This window comes from Misgurnus anguillicaudatus, chromosome 1 (genome assembly GCF_027580225.2).
Source record: "Misgurnus anguillicaudatus chromosome 1, ASM2758022v2, whole genome shotgun sequence".
Classification (NCBI taxonomy): domain Eukaryota; kingdom Metazoa; phylum Chordata; class Actinopteri; order Cypriniformes; family Cobitidae; genus Misgurnus; species Misgurnus anguillicaudatus.
This window is the reverse complement of record NC_073337.2, coordinates 7,833,164-7,857,448: the sequence shown is the minus strand read 5'-3', so window position 1 is coordinate 7,857,448 and position 24,285 is coordinate 7,833,164. Positions and strand designations below refer to the sequence as shown.

The 24,285-nt window shown below is 36.7% G+C and overlaps 1 protein-coding gene across 1 annotated transcript; it reads right to left on the bottom strand.

The window, feature by feature from the left end:
- Positions 1-8,127: 8,127 nt before the first annotated feature.
- Positions 8,128-18,847, bottom strand: LOC129432728 (macrophage mannose receptor 1-like). The gene is made up of 5 exons (XM_055191314.2): positions 18,826-18,847; positions 16,748-16,849; positions 9,817-10,188; positions 9,397-9,732; positions 8,128-9,280 (listed from the first exon to the last, which is right to left on the bottom strand). The coding sequence occupies exons 2-5, from the start codon at positions 16,788-16,790 to the stop codon at positions 8,916-8,918; spliced, it is 1,116 nt and encodes a 371-aa protein (XP_055047289.2). The 5' UTR covers positions 16,791-16,849; positions 18,826-18,847; the 3' UTR covers positions 8,128-8,915.
- Between the last annotated feature and the right edge of the window lie 5,438 nt (positions 18,848-24,285).

The following is a 24,285-nucleotide window of genomic DNA, read 5'->3' as shown; positions in this document are numbered from 1 at the left end:
TTTAGCTCTACTCACATATATGAAGCTTTCTGACAAAAAGATGTTAATTTTAAACTCAATATTACAGCAAATAATGTTAAAAGTATTTTAATGTTCAAATGTTTTGTAATCTTACTGTAGCACAGAGCAGATGCATACTCAGGTGTGTTCCTTTTGGTCCAGGATCCATTAACATTAAGATAAGTAAATATTGTGTCTTCCTTATTTGTAAAGTTACTGTAGTTAGACTGTCCTCCATCAAACCATGGTAGCTGATGTGAATTAATAAACCTGAGGCCAATCCAAAAAGGATCATCATTACTCATTCCAACATTATACACCTGTTGATTTTCAAATTCATTTTTAATAGTGACTAAATCCGTGTGATTCTCTCTGCAGTACTCCTGAGCCTCAAACCAGGTTTTGTTTTGAAGGATTAATGTGTAGTTATATGATGATTTACCATCACCTGTGTGAAAAACACAACATCCTGAAATGTATAATTGTGTTATGATAGCAAAACTTGTAGAAACTTTATTTTAAAATCTATTATTCGAAAACTGTACTGTTAAAAAATATCAATATGTGATTTTAAGGACATGTTTATTTTGGTATGGTAAATTATTTTACTGTTTTGGGAGTTACTTCTTAAGATTAAAGTTACTATAGGTCTCATCAAGTGTTGGGGAAAGTTACTTTTAAAAGTAATGCATTACTATATTAAGTTACCCAAAAAAGTAACTAATTGCATTACGTTTCATAGAAATTAATGCTTATATTACTTTTAAGTTACTTTTGCGTTGCCTTTTCTTACTTGTCTGACATTTGACCTCTTTCAGGCCTTGCAGGTGTTTTTTATACATGAGAAGTTTTCAGAAATTGCATCGCAAAAATGTCAAGCTCTGGCCTGCTATCTCTGTTTCTGACGCAAACTGTTCCAGCTCAGGCGCGCATGCAAAAAGTGCGTAATTCTACGTGTCTAAAGCACAATATTAATGTGTACATTTACAAAGTAATGCGTTCAGAAAAGTAATAATATTACGTAATGCACGTTACATGTAATAACAATGCATAACACTATTTTTATCACACTGTAATACTTACTGACAAACAGAAGCTCAGCCAAACTTAATTAATTTACATTCCAAGGCAAATATTAAATGTGCGTCATGAAGCATCATTGATTTACATACACCAAGAAGAAAATAATTCATATGTTTACCTGCATCATAACATGTAAAGTTTTTGGTATTATCACATTTAATACATTCCCAGTCTTTATTAGCTTTCATGGCAGCACACCACACAGGATCATAACATGTTAACTTCTTAAATGTGACTTCAGCACCATCTGACCATTGTGGACCTGTGTAGGCACCAATCCAGGCTTTTTTAGCATTTTCTCGTAACATCAGTTGAACTAGTTCATCATTGTCTGTTTTATCATAGACGGTGACAAGGTCAGTGTAGTCACTCCGTGGGCATAAATCTCGAGCTTCACTGATGTTTATTGATGTATTTGTGTGTTTTAAGTAAAATGATCTTAGTCGACCTGCAGAGGTCAAAGGAGGAGAAGCTGAGGAGAAATAATCAATATAAGTAACACACATTTGACTCTGATTCGTATCAAAATTAAACAAAATGTGTAGCCTAGGTTTCCCCATGATGCTTGCGCGCAAATTTATTCACGCTGCAAGTCTAGCATGGAAACTATGGCCCTTTTTTGCCCCTGAAATAGGGAACCAATCACAGAATAGGGAGGTGCAGCAAGACAATGATGACGTCTATGCGACACACCGAAGCAGTTTTGTTATTTGTTATAACACGGCAACAGACGCAAAGTTACTATTTAATGCAGCCTTAGATAGTGTTCTTAGTAGTTTTGAATGCAAGTTTATTTAAAAAAGAGCAACTTTCGGCGTTAAACAATTTTTATATCCAAAAAGGATGTTTGGATATGGCAAGACATGATAACCACAGAGTTTTATAGGACCAACCTGCTAGGCATCGTCGTCGATGAAGTACAATTAACTTATAAATGGTAAGTGCTATTTATTAATATCATATTGACATTATGCCTGTACTGTGGTTGCCACTAAGTTGTGTTGGTTTTAATATCAATATACAGCTACCGGTAGTTGCATAGCTTTAAGCTGTGTGCACACGCACCCGATAAAAGTTTATGTTTGAATTCATGGCACTCTACATACGTCATCTGGTATAATTGAAACGATTGGCTATGAGCTACATACAGACGCATTTGATAGACATTCATAGCGCCCAATAAACGGCTCTGGGCATTTGTAAACCACGCCTCAAATACGAGAAAATGAGCATATGGTTCCCAGACTACGTCTCATTCTCTATGAAACTGGTCTGGTTTTAGCCAGTCTACAAAATGTGACACTTTGATACAAAATGTAAAATTAAATATGAACACTCTCATACAGTCGTCATATTTAACATAGTTTAAAACTTGAGGTACAGTAAATGTTGTTAAATTATGTTTTTAAATACATTTTTATTTAAATGATCTAATGATTGTTCTTGTTTGGTGTTATATTTTTTACATTTACCAAAATGGCTAAAAAGCATGGTAAATAATTTACATAAATAAAAACTTTTTCAACAAAGCTGTCTAGCAGAATACTAGAAGTAAATACTCACCCCACAATAGTACAAGCACCATTAAAAATACCATAGTAATGTTTGATGTATTTAAAATCACAATCTGAATCTGGTGTAGAAATGAAATATTGTCAGTCAGAGGTGATTGTTTAAATCCGAAGAATCTGCTGTCAATGAAGAGTTTGATTAATAAAGAGTTTGATAACGTAGTGTATATTCATATATAATATACTTCCAATTAATATATTGAAAGGTTACATATAAGGACATCAATGTTTTTATGATGTAAATCTTTAAATATTTTTAATTATAATCAAAGATTTACTACAGAAGATCTTGCTGTTTTCAGACATACCTAAACATCAAAACACCTTGTTGATACTTTACAGAAAAGACAACCCCCACTGCGCATGTTGGGGTCAGAAAAGCCATTACAGCAGATTGAGTTGCGTATTATTCGGTATCGTCAAAAATGCCTACTTGCGTTGTGGGCTGTGAAAATCGCACCAGGTCTTCCGTTAAGTTTTCGCGATTCATGCAGAATCTCAAAAACAAAAAAATACACTGGAAAAAATTATTCGTTGATTTTAATAAAAAAAATTTAAGGTAAGTGGTTGTAATCAATTTATTTAAGCTACATTTAAACAAAAGTTTTATATTTTATTTTACTTTACTAATCTTTTTTGTTAAAATGTAGCTTAAAGGATAATTCCGGTATTTAACACTTTGAGTCTCATTTCTGGTTTGTTTTGGATGAACTACAGTGATGGACACTGAAATTTTGACAATGGGTCGTGTCTTGAGTTTTTGACTCGTTTAGAAGCGTCTCTTGAATGCTTCAGAATGGAAGTCAATGGCCATGCACAAACATGTCATTAAAACAACACTTAACATTCATTTTCAAAACTGTGCTACTCACCGAGTGGTTCGTGGTGTTCGTTGATGATTAAAAACAAGTTGTGTAGCGAAATACAGTTTCTGTCGTGTTTTATTTGGCATTTTGGAAAATTCCATTGACTTCTCTGTAAGACTGTTTGCTGATATATCACTTCGCCGCCGGGAAACAGAAAAGGGACTGTTTACAAGTTTTTTCGCTCGGTTTCTCTCAGAAGATATTTTTCCCATATTTGTAGGGCTAGACCAGAATATTCGAATATTCGTTCCGTGGGTTGACATTCGATTTTCAGTTTTGAGATTCGAATATATATATAAATATTTTACAGCGTTAATGGAGAGCTTTTGCCAAGCAGGAAGTGCGCTTCACGCTCCCGCTCTATAGGTGGCGCAGACAGACCAACATCCATAGCCAACAGCCACCAAACGCACACCAGTGTGGAAGAGATCGCCTTGAACGGAAAGCGCGCTTCCTGCTTTGGCATTCACGCTAATGTGTTGTAAATAACGTTCAGTTTCTTGCAAAAACTGATTGATTTGCTTCACAAGACGTCAATATGTCACACGGAGTCATGGGGGATTACTGTTGTATTGGATATATATGCTTTAGCTCTTAAAGTGTGCGGATCTGTTGAATTGCATGATGGAGCACCGGGGTTTCTGCAAAATATCTTCCTTATTGTTGTGGTGATGAAAAAAACATATTGGATGTTGTAAGTGTTATAAATAAACTTGATTTTGAAAGTATGCTACCGTTTTATTACAGTTTGTTGGACTACGTTCATTCATGCTTCAGACTCAAATATAGAGCGGAAGTATATACGCGGTTGTGAGGTATCTGAAAAAATAGTTCCACTATAGCAAATAACACGGATTGAAATCATACATTGCGCCAATATATTTGTTTTTAATCATCAACGAACACCACGAACCACTCGGTGAGTAGTACAGTTTTGAAAATGAACGTTAAGTGTTCTTTTAATGTCATGTTTGTGCATGGCCATTGACTTCCATTCTGAAGCAGTCAAGAGACGCTTCTAAATGAGTCGAAAAGTCAAGACTCGACCCATTGTGGAAATTTCTGTGTCCATCACTGTAGTTCATCCAAAACAAACCAGAAATGAGACTCAAAGTGTTAAATACCGGAATTATCCTTTAAATAAATTGATTGCAACCACTTACCTTAAAAAAATGGATTAAATTCAATGAATCATTTTTTTCAGTGTACAACATCTGCGGCTGCAAGCAATTAATGTGCAGACTGGAACAATGCAAAGATCAAAGAGGCTTGTGTTTGTAGTGCTCACTTCATTTGAGGTAAGTCATCATTTTTCCGCCCTGTTAGATTAAATTATAAAGCCTAGATGGTATGAACAGTTTGAACCCATGCTGCGTGCGCACCCGATAGTCATTCAATGTTTACAAACCTTGAAGGGGGTCTATAAGTGCAGTTATTTTCCAACTATAGCCCAAATTTGCTTGATGGCTTTGGGGGGGCAGTAAAGAAAATTACCTACATTTCCTTATGATGATCACCACTGTATCTACAAATCATCATTATTCATTACAGAATGGAGCCATCATATAGTATAAAATAAAAATTAATAATAGTTGTTGAATTATTGTTCAGAGTCAGAGCATATAGAATGAAATAGAAAATAAGAGAAATAAAGAAACTATTTTTAACACAATTTTAACTACACTGTAATAAATGTACTGCCTTAAATTTTTTGTTGAATCAACTTGGATGTACAAGTCATTTCAACTAACTATTATTTAACTTGACTAGAGATGAGTTGTTATAACTTCAATATAGTTGAAATAAGTCAATGTATTATAAGTTGTAGCAACTCATCTTCTGTCAAGATGTATAATAGTTAGTTGAAATTTGTAAATCTGAGTTGATTCAACAAAACAAATTTAAGGCAGCAAAGAAAACACACTGTAAAAAAATGCAGCATGAAGTTAAAACAAATTGTTGTTGTTTTTTAGTCAATTTAACCTACTATTTTAAGTTTTGATCAGTGATAAGTTGACATAACTTAAGTTAAAATTGTTTACCTACATTTTTGTATATATATTGATTTGACAAAAGTGCTGCATTTTTTTTACAGTGCATGTATACGCATTGAAAATAAGTATTTATGTTTGCAAAGTATAGTTTACAAAATGTTATTGTACTTAAAAAAAACTCCACTCCACTATTTCACAATGCTTTTATAGGGCCATTATACAGTTCAAACAGGCAACTAAGCAGATACAAACAAAAAAAAATTATACATTCTTTGCTTACACAAAACATGAGTTATCATGTAGTTAAATTTACTGCGTATGTTAGTTTAGTAAAAGACAGACAAAATAGTACAGTCTTACCTGATGTGAGCAGGTTGTGCTATTTGACAGCTGCTCTGTGAAAAATACCTTTTATATTCCAGTGATGTCATTTAGTCCATGCAAATGCACGCAGATACATTTTTAATTATTACTATACAGGAAGAATTTTTTTTAGCTGTTATGTATTGCATGCATTTTATCTGTGATTAATATATATATATATAATATATGTATTGCTGCATCAAGGTATAACTTTAATATAACAATATTTTCTATGGCAATATAAATTTTATAAAAAGCATTAAGAGAACATCAGTTCACAGTTTTATATAAAACATATGGCCAAAGATAAAATACAACAGAAAATGTTTTAAAAATTTGAATTAGATTTAAAAATATTTTAATATCAGATAAAACACAGTCAAGGCTAAAAGGATTTTGTAGGCTCTTGGTGTGACACTTGCTTGTTTCAACATAATGGGTCGCTGGCACCACGTAGTGCAACACAAAAACACTTCCATGTGTTATGTAACATTCATGTTTTACAGTGTATATGTATTTTGTTTAATGCAGTACATTTGTATATTATAGCCTGCTAATTTGTATAAAAGTACACTGTGAGATAGTACGACATACATAATAAATTATATATTAATATCATGTTTGTTGATAAGATGTGCGGTCTTATGTTATCTGATTTACTCTGTTTGATAGTTATCAAACACAGTTGCGAAGCTGTCTTAGTCTTACTGTTGAAACCAACCCTTTGCGATGGCCCAAGAGGTATTTGGACAATTAAAATAGATAAAATAACATTTTAAAACAAGAATATATTTAGAAGTTAAAAGCAAGGCCAGTGAAAGAGTTTGATGTGATGTTTAGAGCTGTGAAGAATCAGAAAAGCCATCAAAGTTTTTTCTTCTCATGGCTGCTGCTGCTTTTGTATTTTCTCACACTGAAGACATCCGCTGGATGTAAACTGTGTTGCTGTTGTTAATCATATTGATCAAAGTCTCATCTCTGTATAGGATTCTCAATAAGTGTAGTGTTGAGTTTGAATTGTGTGATTTTAGGATGAAGATGAAATATGCTAATGTTAAGCTCTAATATTTAAAGAGATGTAATTATTTACTTCATATCTGTTTTTGTGAGGAAATATCAGATTCAATGTTAGTCAACTCTGTTGTGAGTTACAAACACTTTTACTAAACCACGAGGTCGATTCAGTGATGGAGAGGAAGAACAACAGACAGGAGTTGAAGTAATGCTTAAATAAAATGAGTTTATTGAATAATTGTTTTCCAATTGGACGTCATCTAACTAGAATCGGATTCAACATATGTTATTCCAAACAAAAATGAAAGGCAATCCCTTATCTGATTATAAAGACAATACATCATACAGTGTAAGATTAAGCAACTGTATAAATAATAGAAAATCGAAATAAGTCAAATAAATCAAATTGTATATGGACATAATGGATGAACAGAATATAATATATTGACAAATATAAAAAAATAACTAATCTCTGTTTTAAATCTATATATCTACAGTAATGAAAGTGTGACTGATGTATTACTTTTTTGCTGTAATAATGCATTGTATTACAGTACAATTTAAAGTTTGTGGTACTCTCTGAGAAATTATTTACACATCTTTGTGCGTTAAGCTTTTAACACATTATGTGTAATTTTAACACATCATGTTTCATTTTATGTTGATTTTGTTTTAAAATATAACACAAGTTGTGTTAAAAGTAATACAAAATGTGTTGTTTCCAGGGGCGCCACTAAGGGGGGGGTTAGGACGATTCTAAGGGCACACGCACTTTTGGGGCCCCCAAAGATAATTTTTTATTAGAAACACTAATAGTAGTAATGTTATTGACATTATAAAGAATTACCAATAAAACAATGGTTTCGAGAGGCACCTCCATTTGGGACACGCTCGTGATCAGCGGAAGCTGGATTTGTGGTGCGTGGCAAAGCGCAAGTAACTTATAAACAAAGCTATTGTTTGCTATTGTTTTTGAACACTGATTATAGTGTTCAAAAACAATAGCAAGCGTTATAGGTATGTATTATTAAATTGCAGCAAACAAAGATTTTAGATAACTAGGTTGGCTTGTATTTTTGGTGCAAAATGGGAGCGGTAGGGGGCCCAACCTCATATTCTTTCATAGGGCCCTCAATTGCTAGTGGCGCCCCTGGTTGTTACAATATATAAAACAGAGATGGGTGGATTCTGGGACACACATTTAGTGTGTTGTCCCAGAATCACCACTAATACATACTTGTCGTTCTAAGAGTGTACAAAAAATATCGGTACCCCAGCTTAAATGTATTACATTGCTGTCCAGCGTTGTACATAATATGATTGTATTGCCCAAAAATGATAGGACAGATTATCCTAATCTCTGTAGTACTCTAAATACTGGACCTTTCAAGATCCATCACTAATTTTAGCATTAAAGGGGACATATCATGACAATCGGACTTTTTCTATGTTTAGGTGGTATAATTGGGTGCTTCTATCAACCTAGAAAATGTGTAAAAGATCAACCCAATAACTCTGCAAGCATTTGAAAAAGTAGATCATTGAAATCCTTGTGATGTCAGAAGGGGATAATACCGCCCCTTAATCTGCATTATCCAACCACAGCACTGCCATTTAGTGCAGAGATCAGCTCATTTGCATTTGAAAGGACACACCCAAAAATGGCACATTTTTGCTCACACCTACAAAGTGGCAATTTTAACATGTTATCATATATGAGCTAAAACTTCACATATGTAATCTGGGGAAACCAAGATTTATTTTACACTTTAAAAAAAGGTCTTGTGAAATGTCCCCTTTAAAACAGACTGATTTATTCAATGTACATTAATGAAAAATTGTTAAATTAATACAATTACATTGAACTCGTTTGATTGGAACACATGGATACATGAAACACACTTCTTAACTACAGAGGTAACCCATTTGTCCAGAAAAAGAGAGTGCTAATGTCAGACATGACAAAATATTCAGAATAAGCATTCTAGCGAATCTAAATAACAGCGTTTGGAAATGTTTGCAAATTATCTCTTTTCACATAAAACTCTAAATTTAAATCCGCAGTCTTTATCAGACAATTTGAACACACCGTTCACCTTCTCAATGGCACCACAATACTGGGACATCTGATGTTCTGGTTGAGAACCTCCTTTCCAGTTGATCCAGGATTCCACAAAACTACCATTGGCCCAAATCCAGAGGCCGGAAGTGAATTTATATCTTAGTCCAATCCACACTGGACCAGGAATCTTCTGTCTTCGTAATTCTCGCTCTGTTTCTATCTGATCGTTCTGTGACTCGATTTGCAGTAATCCAGAAGCATTGCTATTGCAGTAATTCTGTGCATCCTCCCAAGACATTTCATCAGAGCTCACATGAATGAAGCTTTCTGACAAAGAAACATACAAATCTAGACTGAGGTAAATGTTTTAGAGCTGCATATAATTTAAAACCAGGAGTGATTTGAAATTTGACGCATGCATGAAAAGTATTATCTCCACTTACTGTAGCACAGAGCATTGAAGGAACCAGTTTTTGACCCTTGTATCCATGTTTTCTTTGAATTGTTTATAGTAAGTAATGTCTGCTTTTCCTGGTCGGGTATTTTTGAATAATTTCTGTAGGAAGATTGCGCACCATCAAACCATTCAATGTTGTCATACAGGAGGCCAATCCAGAAATTAAATTCACTATCTTTTATGATGCTCTTTACGCTCTCATTTTCTGTCTCATTTCTGATACTGACTAAATCATTGTGATTCTTTCTGCAGTACAGTTGAGCTTCAGTCCAGTTTTTGTTTAGAAGGATTAAGATGTATTTGTCTGATGCCTGGCCAACACCTGTGCAAATAGGGAAGTACGCAGTTAATTTAGTTTAATTATAATATATAGATATGTAGACATAAGCAGATGGTACATAATTACCTTCTTCATAACAAATGAAGTATATTTTGGTACTGTATGGAAGAAGTTCCCATGATCCATTAGCTCTGAACGCAGCTCCACATATTCCACCACAAGTCTCATTTAACTGAGTGAATGTAACGTCATCACCATTTGACCATTTGCTGGTATAGTTTGTGTTAATTGTGTGGGCACCAATCAAGGCACTTCTTGGAAGACTTATGTTACTGATCAATGTATATAGCTCTGTATTGTCGTCTTCATCATAAACTGTGACAAAGTCAGTGTAGTTTTGCAGTTTGCAAATATTTAGAGGTGTATTGGTTGTCGGGACATTCCTAGGTATTAAATAGAATTTTCTCAGTCGGCCCACAGCATTTGAAAGAGGAAAAGCTGAGGAGAAACATTCAGTTTTTAGCCACATGCTGTTGACATCATTTTGAAATGAAAATCGTGGCTATCTATGAAAAGTACACTTTGACTTAAAACAGTGCTTCTCAATTATTTTCTGTCACGCCCCCCCTAGGAAGAAGTAAACATTTCACGCCGCCCAACTCTCCGCCGCAACTGTAAATAGTACAATTTGTCTTTAAAATGACACATCTGCAAAACATTGTATCCTTATTGAAATTAAAGAAAACACAAAAATAGAAATATCGATCAACTTACAACAAAGAATAACTTTATTAACATTGTTTTTTAGTCTGTAACAAAAAAGTCTTAAAATGCATCAATTTTCCTGAAAAAAAAACAATCCTTATTTAAAGGGAAACTTCACCCATTTGCATTAAGCTTTGTACCGTTAGAACCCCAGTCATGTTTTTGAATGGTCGTGCACCATTCCCTCAGTTTCCCCTGAGAGGGGAGAAATACTGATTTCAGTGAGGCACTTCCTTCTTTCAATGATGTAAAAATCGTCATTTTGCGTCATTGAAAGAAGGAAATCCTGTATCTCTATTGAGTGTGAAAGACTACAGACACTCATTCCTCATTTTTCCAAGGTGGGGGCTATGGGTGGGACCCACTCACGCTTCAGACCAATTACAGATAAGTGGGTGGGACTTAAGAAAATATACTAAAACACACCCAAAAAAAACGACCAGCCGCCATCTTTATGCTAAGCTAAGCTAAACAGAAGTTGTGGAGCGAGCCAGAATTCATGTTACAATAACAGTGGAAGTTAATCAATATTACATGGAAGAGGGTGATTTTACAAGCGTGATGCTCTAATCCGCTGTTCATTGCACCTTTATGAGCCACAATACTGCAAAGAGCTGAGGCAGATGTAGGAACAGAAGCCCGAGGAGAAGCCGGAGCCTGGGCGTCGGCTGGTAGAGGAGCCCGGTGAAGACGCAGCAACCATCGGCCTCTGCTGCGTAGAGAAACTTGCCTGTTCTCTCGCTGTGTGGCTTCTTTATAACATTTCTGCATCAGATAAGGATATGGACGTTTGTTTGGTGAAGGTTTCTATGCAAGAGAGGAACTTTGCGCGCGTTTGGAACGTTTATTTCACGGACATGTTTCGGTTTACGAGCAGACGCGCTGCGGAGTATATAAGCTTGGACGGACTCGCGCCGTTTGCTTTCGGTTTAAGATTTCTGGATCAGATAAGGATATGGACGTTTGTTTTGTGAATGTTTCTGGTCGCGTGCTTATTTCAAAGACGTGTTTCGGTTTACGAGCACAAGCTCCAAGAGCTGAGGCAGCGCGTCTGTGGAGATATTATGCAGGGGACGCGTTTGTGTGGAGGATGCAGGGATAAACGGACGTCTGACTAAAGTGAGTGTTTATATTTTTTTTTGTTATACTAACGTGGCATTTATGTACACAATAGCATATCTGAGCGGTGTTTTATATGTCTATATTGTGAGACCAGTGAGGCCAATAATAACACAAATGTAATTACAGTAAACAAGAGACAAAAAGAAAATTGGTAAAACTAAATAAACATTTAAAATGTATACACTTTTTTTAAGTACTTGGAAAGACATTTGTACTGCGGATCTGAAACCGCACGTTACTGTTTGAATAAGACTTTGCTACACACCAGGCCAGAGTGTTATTGTGTGTACCACAATGTAACATCACGTTTAAAAGTAAGTCATGATTGGTGTCAGTCAGACACAGTGGTGGTGGCTATTTTCTTGGTTTTACTAACGTGGCATTTGTGTACATAATAGCATGTCTGAGCCGTGTTCCGAGTAATGGGAGTGGCTTGCAGAGCTGTGCATTGTGGTGCATAGTGGCAGTTGTAGTTTTTCATACAAATGTGCTCTAAAGTCACATTTTGTCTTTTCTCTGTCAAATAGGCACAAAATTCTACATTTATGTTACATTTTGACTACAAATATGACTCACTTTCCATAAAGATTAATGTTCCTATGGGTGAAATGGCCCTTTAAAGTATAATATTTTTTGACCACTTGATACTGAAAAATGTAATTAAATATAATCAATAAATAAGAATAAAAAACTCAAGCGGCTTATCAGCGTGATTGGGGTGTAATGTCTTTAAGTGACAGTGCAAAAAAATCACTTCCTGAAAAAGTATTTTCCCCGGGGTCTCGCACGCCCCCCCTGGTGTCGCCTCGAGCCCCCCCTGGGGGTCCTGCCGCACTATTTGAGAAGCACTGACTTAAAAGCATATTAACTGATACACCAATGCCAAGGTCTATGGAAAGAGGTTTGGTTAAGTGTGGCCTATGCGGTCAAATGCGCAGTCTGGTAGTGGCACATCTGCTATTGGTCAGGCTTTTCCGCACCGCAAATGGGAAAGAGTTTGGTTTAGTTCAATAGCCTTGAACCCAAAGTGCTGTGAAATGCTAATCTCATGGAGCACCAAGATGATCCTTCTGGAACCAGAGATGAGGGACTCGGTTCATATGACTTGACTCAAGTCAGACTCAAGTCGCAAATTTAAGGCTTGAGACTTGCTTGACAAATATTTAAATAAGTCAACTTGAATTTGACTTGACATTCATGACTTGAGACTTGACTCGGGCTTGAGTAAAATGACAGGAAATAACTTTTTTGTTTAATAAATAGACTTAAAAATAACTTTTTTTGTTTAAAAAATAGACTCGAAATAACTTGTTTTTTGTTTAATAAATATAATCGAAATAACTTTTTTTGTTTAATAAATAGACTCGAAATAACTTTTTTTTTGTTTAATAGACTTGAAATAACTTTTTTTGTTTAATAAATAGACTCGAAATAAGTTGTTTTTGTTTAATAAATAGACTAGAAATCACTTTTTTGTTTAATAAATAGACTCAAAATAACTTTTTGTGTTTAATAAATAGACTCGAAATAACTTGTCTTTTGTTTAATAAATAGATTTGAAATAATTTGTTTTTTGTTTAATAAATATACTCGAAATAACTTGTTTTTTGTTTAATAAATAGACTCGAAATAACTTGTTTTTTGTTTAACCCATTTCAGCCCACCGGCAACTATAGTTGCCACAGTGCATAGTTGTCATTTTCCTTTTTTTAAGAATTTTTTAGATGTTATCCATGTTTTATTTCTCAATGACATGCAAGCTAACAATCAAATAAAGGATTTAAAAAAGAAAGAAAAGGTATTTATCTCCTTCCTGTCACATGAGGCTGTCAACTTCTTACCTCTTCTTCCAAGAAACATGGTGAAGGCAAACCCTCCAAAAGAAAGGTAATTTTCATTTTACTAACAAGTATTTTTGGTTGACATTTATGTATCTACATAATCATGAAGGTCTCTGGAGTCATCCAAACAAAACAAATCTTACAAGAGATCTATAGTTTTTTATATACTTAGTCAAAAGTCCAAGCGGCAACTATAGTTGCCGGTGGGCAAATGCCTTGTAAGTAGATATATCATGGGGAAATGGTGTATACTGTGTCAATAGGTTAATAATCAAGGTTATTGGTCTTTTTAGTGCTTTTTTCTTTCATAATATCATACCTAAAACCGTTTAACTAACATCTCTACTGTCCATTAGACCTTAATTTGATAGGGAATAAAATCCATTCATACAGGTCATTTAAAGAGGGAGACAGAGATCTCCTCTTCTTCCAAAGACTGGTTGCCCATTTTATGGATTTATTTTCATATTATTTTCATTAAAGGACAACTCCGGTAAAAAATGAACCTAGGGGTAATTAACACATGGTGACCGAGTAGATTGTTCTCTGGGATGTGTTTTCATGATAATCGAATGTAAATAGTTTTTTATCAATAAAAACAGATTAGCGTATAGCGCTAGTATATGGGGCAAAGAGCAAGTACAAGTAAATCGCTAGTTAACACCACCAATAAAGCTCAAAATAGCCTCACACTACCACAGTAGCATAATGAGGGTCCTTGCATGCAAACCGAAGCATTAAGAACTTTGTAAGTGTACAAACAGTTTAATAAGAAGCTTCTTTATAAAGCCAGCACATTACGCGTATTCAGACAGCAGACATCTTGAAAAACAGACTCGACAAGTCGAGCCATGAACGATGTGCTAAGTGATATGCACTGACTTGAAGCTGACATATGGTCTGTTGTTTCTGGAAGAAAGCACTGAATGTAACAGAGACAATAAATAAATAAATAAAAAATAATAAAAAAACTGAATAAGTCACAGTTTATATCACTTAGCACGCGTTCATAAATCTAAACTTAAGACATTCTTCTTTAACAAAGCATTCACATAAAATGTCCAGTAATTGTACTTGTCCCGCAATAGTTATTTTGTCTAGAACAAAGCACTCACATACCTCATATGGGTAATATACTATTGCTGCAATAGGTAGCCTGTCTGGAACCGAGCGTTTTTAAACCACAGTACTGCATGACACTTGCGTTTCATGCGACCGGCCCCTACGCTAATAGAATTCTGTTTCTCTCTCCCTGTCTCATGGGACAAACAGACCCAGTTCCTGTTGCTGTGAAGGTCATCACACCACTGATCTACTGGCTGTCCTTCAACGTGATGCCCAGCCGATGCGCGACCAACGACCACCGGCTGAACCAGTTTAATCCGCTTACCCGCCTCCTATCCCTACCCTGTTTATATATATAAATATATATATTAATTTCTCACAAGGGTTTTTGTCCTTCTAGGAGTTTTTCCCACAGGGTTTTCTCCTAGGGGGGTTTTCGTCCCCGAGAGAGTCAGCCAACTTTGGCTAAACTTAGCACTTTACATTACATTATTAATACGCGCCCTTGTACGGTTTATCCTTAGCTGCTATATTCTACTTCTTATATTATCTATTGATTTTCTGTGTTCTCCTTTACATCTACTCAAGTAAATCTGCTTTGCAACAATTAACGATTTGTTCTTTGGTAGCCATGCTGTTTCCTTAAGGAATTTTTACAATCTTTTACTGGTTGTATGTGGGTACCGGCTGAAAAGCTAAAAGAAGATGAAACAAAAGATTCTCCACCTGGCCCTCCTCCGGGGGATAGAGTGGTGCAGTCAACTGCTAGGCAAAGCTCTCGAACGCTTCCCCGAAAAGGCTGGCCTGGGATATGGGAGCTTTAAGAAAGTGTGTGTTATCTGCATCCTTCATATCAGCCAGGCACAGCCTTGGTCGCACAAAGCACCAGGTTAGTAGCCACACAAAGGTCTTGCAATATTGTTAGGTTGAGCCCACCCTCGTGCAGGTCTCTCAGTGCCTTGGCCTGATAAATCTGCAACAGCGCCATAATGTGCAGGGCTGATAGGTTCCATAGGCACTGCCCGTCAGAGCGGATGAGTGCTTATACAGTAAGCCCACGAGGGCAAGGGCAGCTTGCAGTGGCTGGACACAGTTGCATCGCAACCAACCGCTCCTGGACAGCCGTGTAGCCCTTAGTGGCCCAGCTGATGAGAGAGGAAGGCTTACAATGTCTATTACAGGAGCTGCTCGAGAGCTTGTTTCTTCTTTATGCACCTAGGTGAAGAATGGCACCAGGGCAGTGTGCGGCAGATCAGCATCGATAAGCGATGTATTTGGAACTCGCTTAGAGAGACCAATCCTCTACGTGTACTCAGAAAGAGCCAATGAATATTGACATGCCGTATTTGCATCTGCTGGTGATGCCCTATATAACACTGGGAAGCGTACCCACTTCAGTGGGGTCCAGGAGAAGATTGCTACCATTAGCAATTAGCAACACAACCCAACTTTAAATGATCCAATCAGATCTCGATGGACGAATTCAAATCCAGCCCTACCTTGTTTCATTGCAGAAGCCAGTTTCACTCGGATATACTGTAGGTAACGTCACTTTTTGTGAAGCTGAAGCATGCATGGGTAGATGTCACCACACTTGAAAGGGGAACCACCACGGCATTGCCGTAATGCCAACATCTCTTGGGTAAGAGCTCATTCTCTCTCTGTAGAACAGACATACACACTTCTTAGGCAGCAGATACTGCTTGGCCCCAAAGCGAAAGAATGGTGATGCATTGCACCTGCTGATCATCAGATGCAAATACTGCATGGCAACACTAATTGGCTCTTTCTAAATACACAAAGCAGATCTGTCTCTCCAAAGTGAGCTCCCAACACGTTGGTCATCAACGTGATGTCTTTCCCTGTGTCTCAATCCATTCCCTAGCTCCCGAGGTTGTAAATAAGGGAACGAACGTTGCAATGAACTGGAAGGATTTTGCGATTGAGACAGCTCTCAAAATGGCCGACTCCCTGATCAGTGCCCAGACTACTGAACAAGGGAGTTGATTGAGACAAAGCCTAAGTGACTGACTGAAGCGATCCAATACTAGTCATGAGCATGACAAAATGCTTAGATTATAATATTACAAAACATCAGAGTTTTTTTACTTAATTAAGCTTCTATTTTATTGAATTTCATATTTTCTAGCACAGCTGGACACAGTTTGACACAAATCAAACTGGTTGAAATAGTTTAAAACTGATTTTATAAAATGCAGCAACCCTTTACATGTACCTCACTAAGAACAACTGTAAAAACTCACCACAGAGAAGCAGTAAGATAGACAGGAATGCCATAGTGTCCATTAAGAAGTTCTTGCTCCTGTTGTTGTTTTTCAATCAGATTTTTATAAAATGCTGTTTCACTGAAAATATCAAACAGTTGGGATTACATAATAAATAGTTGATAAAACTTTTGACAAAAATGTGTCCTGAATTAAAACTTAATTTAAGTTTAGTCGTTAAAGCTTCACTGTGTATGATCTACTCCCATCTAGCGGTGAAATTCTATCTGACAACCAACTGAATATTACTTTCTAGCTTAGACACTCGTTTTTCATTGACGTGAGGAAAAATATCCTAGGGACTGTTACACTTGGTAATAAGATGTGTTTTTGTTAATCAGATCACGAGTGGACGATTGAGACTCATCACGTTTACGTCTCTTTTGTCCACTTTCGACCGCTTCTCCAGATTACTGAGCGGATGGTCTGTGGAGACTGTGGACAAATCCCTCTCCTGTCATTTAAACATGAGCGAGAGAAATGACGGGTTTAAATGGACGCAAACTAATATTATGTCAGAGTCCACTGCTTGTGTTGTAAGTAAACATGCTACACAATGTTTTGTCTGTAAGAGCTTTCTCTGATATTTCAGCGCATTTGCTAAAAAGAGATCGCATAACTTTCACACGCTTGTAAAATGAAACTAGTGAAAGGCGCAGATCAGCCGCTTTAAGGGCGTTTCACATGGTACGCGGCAACCGCAAGTGTTTAGTTATTTTTCAATAGGAGACGTGCGGAAAGCGTCAAAACGGTGGCGGTTACAGAGGTGAAGCGGAGTTGGTCCACACGTGTCTTGCTTGTGCACCCCAAATCCTGTCCCTTCTCTGAACATGGCACTTCATGGCAGTCGCCGTTGAAGATAAACATATTTGCACTAAATGCTGCACAAAGGCTTCTAATACAAGCGAAAAGCTGAAGCAGTGCAGCGATTTTCACGTACCGCTTGTCACGTACCATGTGAAATGGCCTTTAGTTTTATCAATGAAAAGCTAAAATAGAGCTGTACACCATTTGTTTGTGCTAGTGGTCAGAAAAGATGTAAAACATTGATCTCAGTACCTCAGATTACATAAATGGGCGGAGAGACGTTGTGTGGCTGTTCAAACACATTTAGCCACATGCGAGTTTACACTAACAAGATGAAGTGTTACAGTTAGCCAAGGAACTATAAAACTTCAAGTGTACAGCATAGACTGTATAGATTTAAACGAATATGCTGAACTACCTGTGGAGAAGATAGAAAGCATGCAACTTCGGCATCTTTGAGCCTCATGAGCTACATCTTGGAAAACTAAAGTTACTCCAATATTGACTTTGGTCTTGTTGTTTTTCCTGTCACGTTGTCATTTTAAATCTCTTTTTCGCTTCCTTGGCGACTCGTTTTAATGTCCTCGAGAATAGGTCTTCAACAGGCTTTCAAATCTGCCTTAAATCAAAGCATTAGATCGTGGGATCATCACGGTGTGCGGCTGTTTCTCAATCTGAAGTCAGTATACGCAGGTCGCATATGCAGGCTGCATACGTTATCAAGTCTGGTTTATTTAGGTTAACTGAGCATTACATTCGCAAGTCATAAGCATACTTCAATTTACAATTAACTAAAAATAATTGTCAGCTTTATAATTGTTAATGTTCTGAAAAAAGACTGTCTTGATGATGTATGCAGAGTGGAGTCTGAAAGCGCGAAAGGCGGAGCTTGAATTTCAGGAATGTTCCTCGTCGGCGAATGTATTTCAAAGATGGAGGCACAACATGGATTCAGCCATTTGAGTGACTCGCCCGTATGTATTCTAAATAACAGATTCTACACTTAGTAGGTGGAAGTAATTACACATGAATTAGCACATATTTTTGAACGAACACATGGGTTTTTGCTAAGAATTAACTTAAAAAAACTACACAGTGTAGCTTTAAAATCGGGAATGAACCAAGACTCTTGACTTTACAATATCACACACAACGCCGCATAAAAATCAACAACATAACATAACATCGACAATGTTAGTAAATAAGCAGTAAATAAAGGTTTCCTTAATACAATTAGAAACCCATCTTACCTGTTGAGCAGATGACTCTTCTGTTATTGAACGGTGCGCTAGATGACAGAGTCTGCTGAATTTATTCCATCTTAAGATGGGCAGGGACTGATGGGCAAATACTCATGACAGTAAACACATAATACACTAGAAGGAATGACTTTTATCTTATCTATTGTGAAGTGTTTTTTCTTTGAAATCTTTTCAATCATCCTGATAAATTATCATTTGATATACACATATGTGAGCCTGCACAGCAAAAATTGGAAAGCTAAAATTTCAGTGTTAAACATTTCTGAGTTGAATTCAACACCTAAAGAGTAAATTGTTGTTCAGAGTTGGAGTTAATTGGCAGAGTTAATTATGCCAGTTTTAACCGAGGGGCAACCTTCCAATCTCTCTGATGAAGTCAATACTTAAACTGCAATTCATTGACGAGCTAGAGGCTGGCTCCAAAAGGGAGTCAATCCCCATAGACCCCCCCATGTTAAAAAGCCCATCTTTAGAGCAGAAAAAATATGTCAACAGCCTGGTACAAAAAGTGTTTTGGTCTATATAGCTAATTTTGCCTTTCATGACAACTGTGTGGGGATGATTTTTTTATACTCATCCGTTTAAATTATATTAAGCCTTAAATTTATGCGTAATTAAGGGCGTGGCCACTTGAGTGACAGGTGAACTGCCACTGCTGTCACTAGAATCCAGCTAGGTGGGCATGGTTTCAGCAACTAGTCACCTCAGCTTCACCCATGTTCCGTCTCTTTACACATTTTCAGTTATCCGTGAGTGATGCGCAGTGATGCACGGCCAAGATGGCGATGACAGGCACCGTCTACTTAAGCTTTAAAAAAGCTCTTCACAAACCTATGGGTAATATCACAGACAATACGTCCATATTTTTTACACTCTATGGTTGTAACCCAACTCATTAGATATGTAAATACACTCTGCCTACACATTTTAGTCTTCCGTTTCCATGTGTCCTGACATATATCTTAAAGAAACAATATGCAGTTATTCTACCTTAATATAACAGCTTCAAAGTTATTTCGGTGGTAAACAAAGTCATAGTAGGGTGAATAATCCTCCTGTTGAAGCTCGGGGAGGACGCTGCTAGAAAAACCAGCAATGCAAGCTTAAGAGGAGCGCCCCTGACAAATCTTGCGAGAATGACGACTTGCTTTACGGAAACGATGTCACACACGTTAGGCTTGTTCGACTTCGTACGGCGTGCTAGAACTGAAAGACGGATGATGTCTAAGTGGCGTGAGAGCGAGACGAAATTACATTTCGTATGATTTCTCGGATCATTCTCGCGATACTTTGACGTCATCCAGCTGTCGGTTCTTGCAGTGCCGCATTAAGTAAAACAAGCCTATAAACAACAACTGCACGCGCGGATTTGAGATGTGATGCTCAACGATGGAAAAGTTAAGAAAGCGCGTTCGGAAGAGAATAGGAAAAGAGAATCTGACCGCGTTAGGAACCGGACAAGAGTCCCACTCGGTCAGGTTTTTACTCGTTGGCGTGAGCTAAAACACAGCACTGGATGGGATGCTGATCTGCCAATCTTGTTGATGGACTAGTAAGTAAATCTCTCATTTGTAAACTTGTTTGCGGTCTATGTTGTATGTTGTTGCGCTTGCCTGTAGTATGTCATGCGATTATCATGACAACAGTTGTCAATATCTCACATAATTATCAGGACAATAAGCCTAGAGATTGTAAATAGTGTAAACATGAACAATTTGCAAACTATAATGATAAATAGCAATAATCATGTATAATGACATTATAATGGCCAATGTAATGAAATAATGCAACGTACACAATTAACTTTGTCATGGCATTTTGTAATGTTTACTTTACAATAAAAAACACAAATGAAATGATACAGTAGACATAGACTATAAACTGTTTACGTGTGATTTATCTGCAATCATGTAAAAATTTTATAAGCAAGCAAACGCGGTAGGCTACTTTATTATTATATGCACTCTACACTTGGAATAAACTTCTTATTATTCTATTACCATCATCTGTAGTTTAGTAGACTATGCAGTAGCCTAATATTTGTATGAAATTGTGAAACATTACCTGGTCATTATCTTCTGAGGTGTACAGAGTGGGGGCGGGGGGAATTACGACAGTTGCAAGACTCTAGGGGTCGCTGTTTGACAAAAACGGAAAATGCATAGAGCGGCTTTAACCTATGCCAGTGCCATTGCTAGTCCTGGATTAATCTAAACCCTGTCCGGGAAACTGGCCCATAGTGTAATAATAACATCCAAAATAGACAACATTCTATTGTTTGTTTCTTGGTGATGTTGATTAGTACCATGATTCAATCATTTTCCTGATCATGGGTGTGTTTAGTCATTTAGTAACATTTGTTTTGACTGTTATCAGTTCTTTTTTTCAAAGAGGACCCACCGTCTGTGTTTATTAATTTCATTTAACACATAATTATATGAAAATGCCAAAGTTGCATGCTATGATCTGATAAACATTATTTTATTTTATTTTATTTTATTTTATTGGTTTATTGTATTATCATTAACACATAAATGTTTAAATTTATTAAAAATACATAACTTAAAAGATATTTCCTTTAAGGGTCTTGTTATAATTTTTCCCCTTACAGAGTAATAAAAATGATAACAGAATTTACATTTCTCTGTAATCCTTTTTTATTGTCACGGAAAGACCCAGACTGAGAGACGTTGAGTCTAATCATCAACAGATACGTTTATTTAGGCAAAATAGTAACACAAGGGAAAGCATTGAAGTAGCTATGTAAATTTTTGATTATATAATAAGTCCACAGTATCAGATAAGTATCTCTCACAGGTCAATGATCAATGTATCTTTCTACAGATATTAACATGGAGATAGAACACATGAGGGATACCACAGGAACAATGTAGCCAAATTAAGATGATCTTATCTGACACCGAGACAACTTGGTGACCTAGATGTAACGTGAGTGACAATCAAACAGTCTGAACTATCAAAGACGCGATCTGAGAGAATCGCAGACGATTCAAAAAATCATGCCATGTGAAATGTGTTCTGACTGAAAGTAACATGGGCGATGACCTACAGCCAATGAGAGAGCAACATACTGTACAGGGCAGCTGGAAGTTCGAGGAGGAGTCTTCCCAACCATTTCCTCCTTCATAATCTTGTTTTCTTATTTTCGCTACAAATAAGTGCACATGCAATATGTATCAACCTGATCTCACGATTTTCCGTGGCGGATCTTCACATATTTCCGTGGCCCTGCCACGAACTTTCTTTTCCGTGGAATTCTCACGGATTGGTTACTCAACTGTTTTGTCCTATTTTCTTACCATTGTCGTTTCCGTTTAAGGTTAGATTTACAAAAAAATGACATCCCTACCCAAACCCAACTCTAATCCCAACACCAGGAGACAATTGATTAAATTTAGAAAATATAAAAGAATACATCAGAAAAAATAGTATAAACTAATTACAGTGACATACTAACGCAAACACCAAATCTAACCCTAAACTGAAGCGACAATGGTTTGAAAATAGGAAAAAGCAGTCGAGTAACCAATCCGTGAGAATGCAACGGAAAAGAAAGTCCGTTCAATAACATGATGTTAGCATGATGCTAGCATGATTAAACATGAAGCTCACATGATTTAACATGAATCTAGCATGATGCTTTAATTTAGCATGAAACTAACATCAAGCTAACATGATTAAAAGACCTGATAGACTCTACGATGTTCTGATGCAGAGATATAGGCTTTGTTAATCTGTTGCTAAGGATTGGCTTAGCAAGCCAATGACAATACCCCAAAGGTTGCTTTCCAATTTGAGTGATATTAACCAACCCCTATGTCTCTACAATCTTCTCATGCAGAGATTTCGACTTTGTTAATCGGTTGCTAGGGTACTGTCTTTGGTTGCTAGAAATTGGCTTGGCAGTGGCCAATGATGATACTGCAAAGGTTGCTTCCCAGTTTGAGTGATATAAACCAACCCCCATGTCTTCATGACATTCAAATTTGAAAATATGACTGACTCCTCCCATCTGTCGTCTAATCGCTCTTTCGCAAGGATATCTGGGTTTGCTAAAGTGTGTTGAGCCTGCACCAGCGTGGGCTTCGCCAAAGACCACATCAAGGGTGCAAAGGGGGCGCTGGTGAGCACATAAAGAGTGTAAAAATGACAGACCCCATGGATTCGTAAACTAAGCAAGCACACGCAATTTAAGGCCACGAGAACAAAAGTCCACATGAAGTTTAGGACATTAGCGAAGAAGAAAAAGATGATGAAGAAGAAAAAGAAAAGAATAAAACGTAAACAACCCCGAGGAATAACAATAGTAATGCTTCGCATAAATGCAACACCACTAATAAGTTAAAAACAATAACAGTGTTGGCTTGACAAATAAGTTGGCCAACGTAATAGTTGTAATTTGTTGAAAGCCATTAATTTTCTAAATTAATATCTTGCACTTGATGATAGCACATTGTGTTAGATAGAATATGACAGTCAAAAAAAATATTTTTGCTTCAGGTTCTAAAGGGTTTAATGTGATAATACAAAAGTTTTAATGATTGTCGTAGTAAATGTACTAGTTTGTGGAATGGATCTTGTGAGGGTGTTCCTGTTAGGTTTGTCGTCATGGTCTAGCTCAGAATGATCCAGACTGAAACAAGTAGATGGTAAACCAACAACAGGTACGTTTATTTAGGCACAACAGAGACACCGACAGACAGTTACGCAGGTTTGTAAATATTTGATGATCTAAGTCCACAGTCGAGTAATCAATGTATGTTTAACAGGTAGTTGGAACACACACGCAAGGGGAATACCACAGGAACAATGGGGATAACTTAAGATGAGCTTATCAGGGAGATGACTTGGATGATGAATTGGATAAACTTGAGGACAACTTGAATACTTGTACACAGAGATCAACACTGTAACAAGTAGCAAGGTAAGTAGTCTGCACATTAGATAAGTTTGTATTTGTTGACCGCATACGCCATTCAGTTAAAAACATAAGACATACAATTGTAGTTTCATTCTTACCTTAAAATGTAACGGTTGCTTTTCTGTAATATTAACTCTTTCACCGCCAGCATTTAAAAAAAGTTGCCAGCCAGCGCCAGCGTTTTTCAAGATTTTCACAAAAGTTTAATGCCGTCCAGAAAATGTTCTTCTTTAAATATATAAACATACAATATACCAAATGAAAGAACAGACCCTCTGCTTTCAAAAAAAAAAAAAATATTTAATCCTACCTTCAGTAGTTCTTTTGTAATCAGCTTTTGAATATGGGTAGGTTTCTGCAAAAACACCACATTTTGAGCAAAAAGCAGAGATAATTCCATTTTTGTGACGGACTTTTCATAGAGATTCCATTCAGAGCGATCTTTAAAACAGACACGGACATGCAGCAGCTTGCCATAGGGCAATACTTCCAGGTTTAAAAAGTTG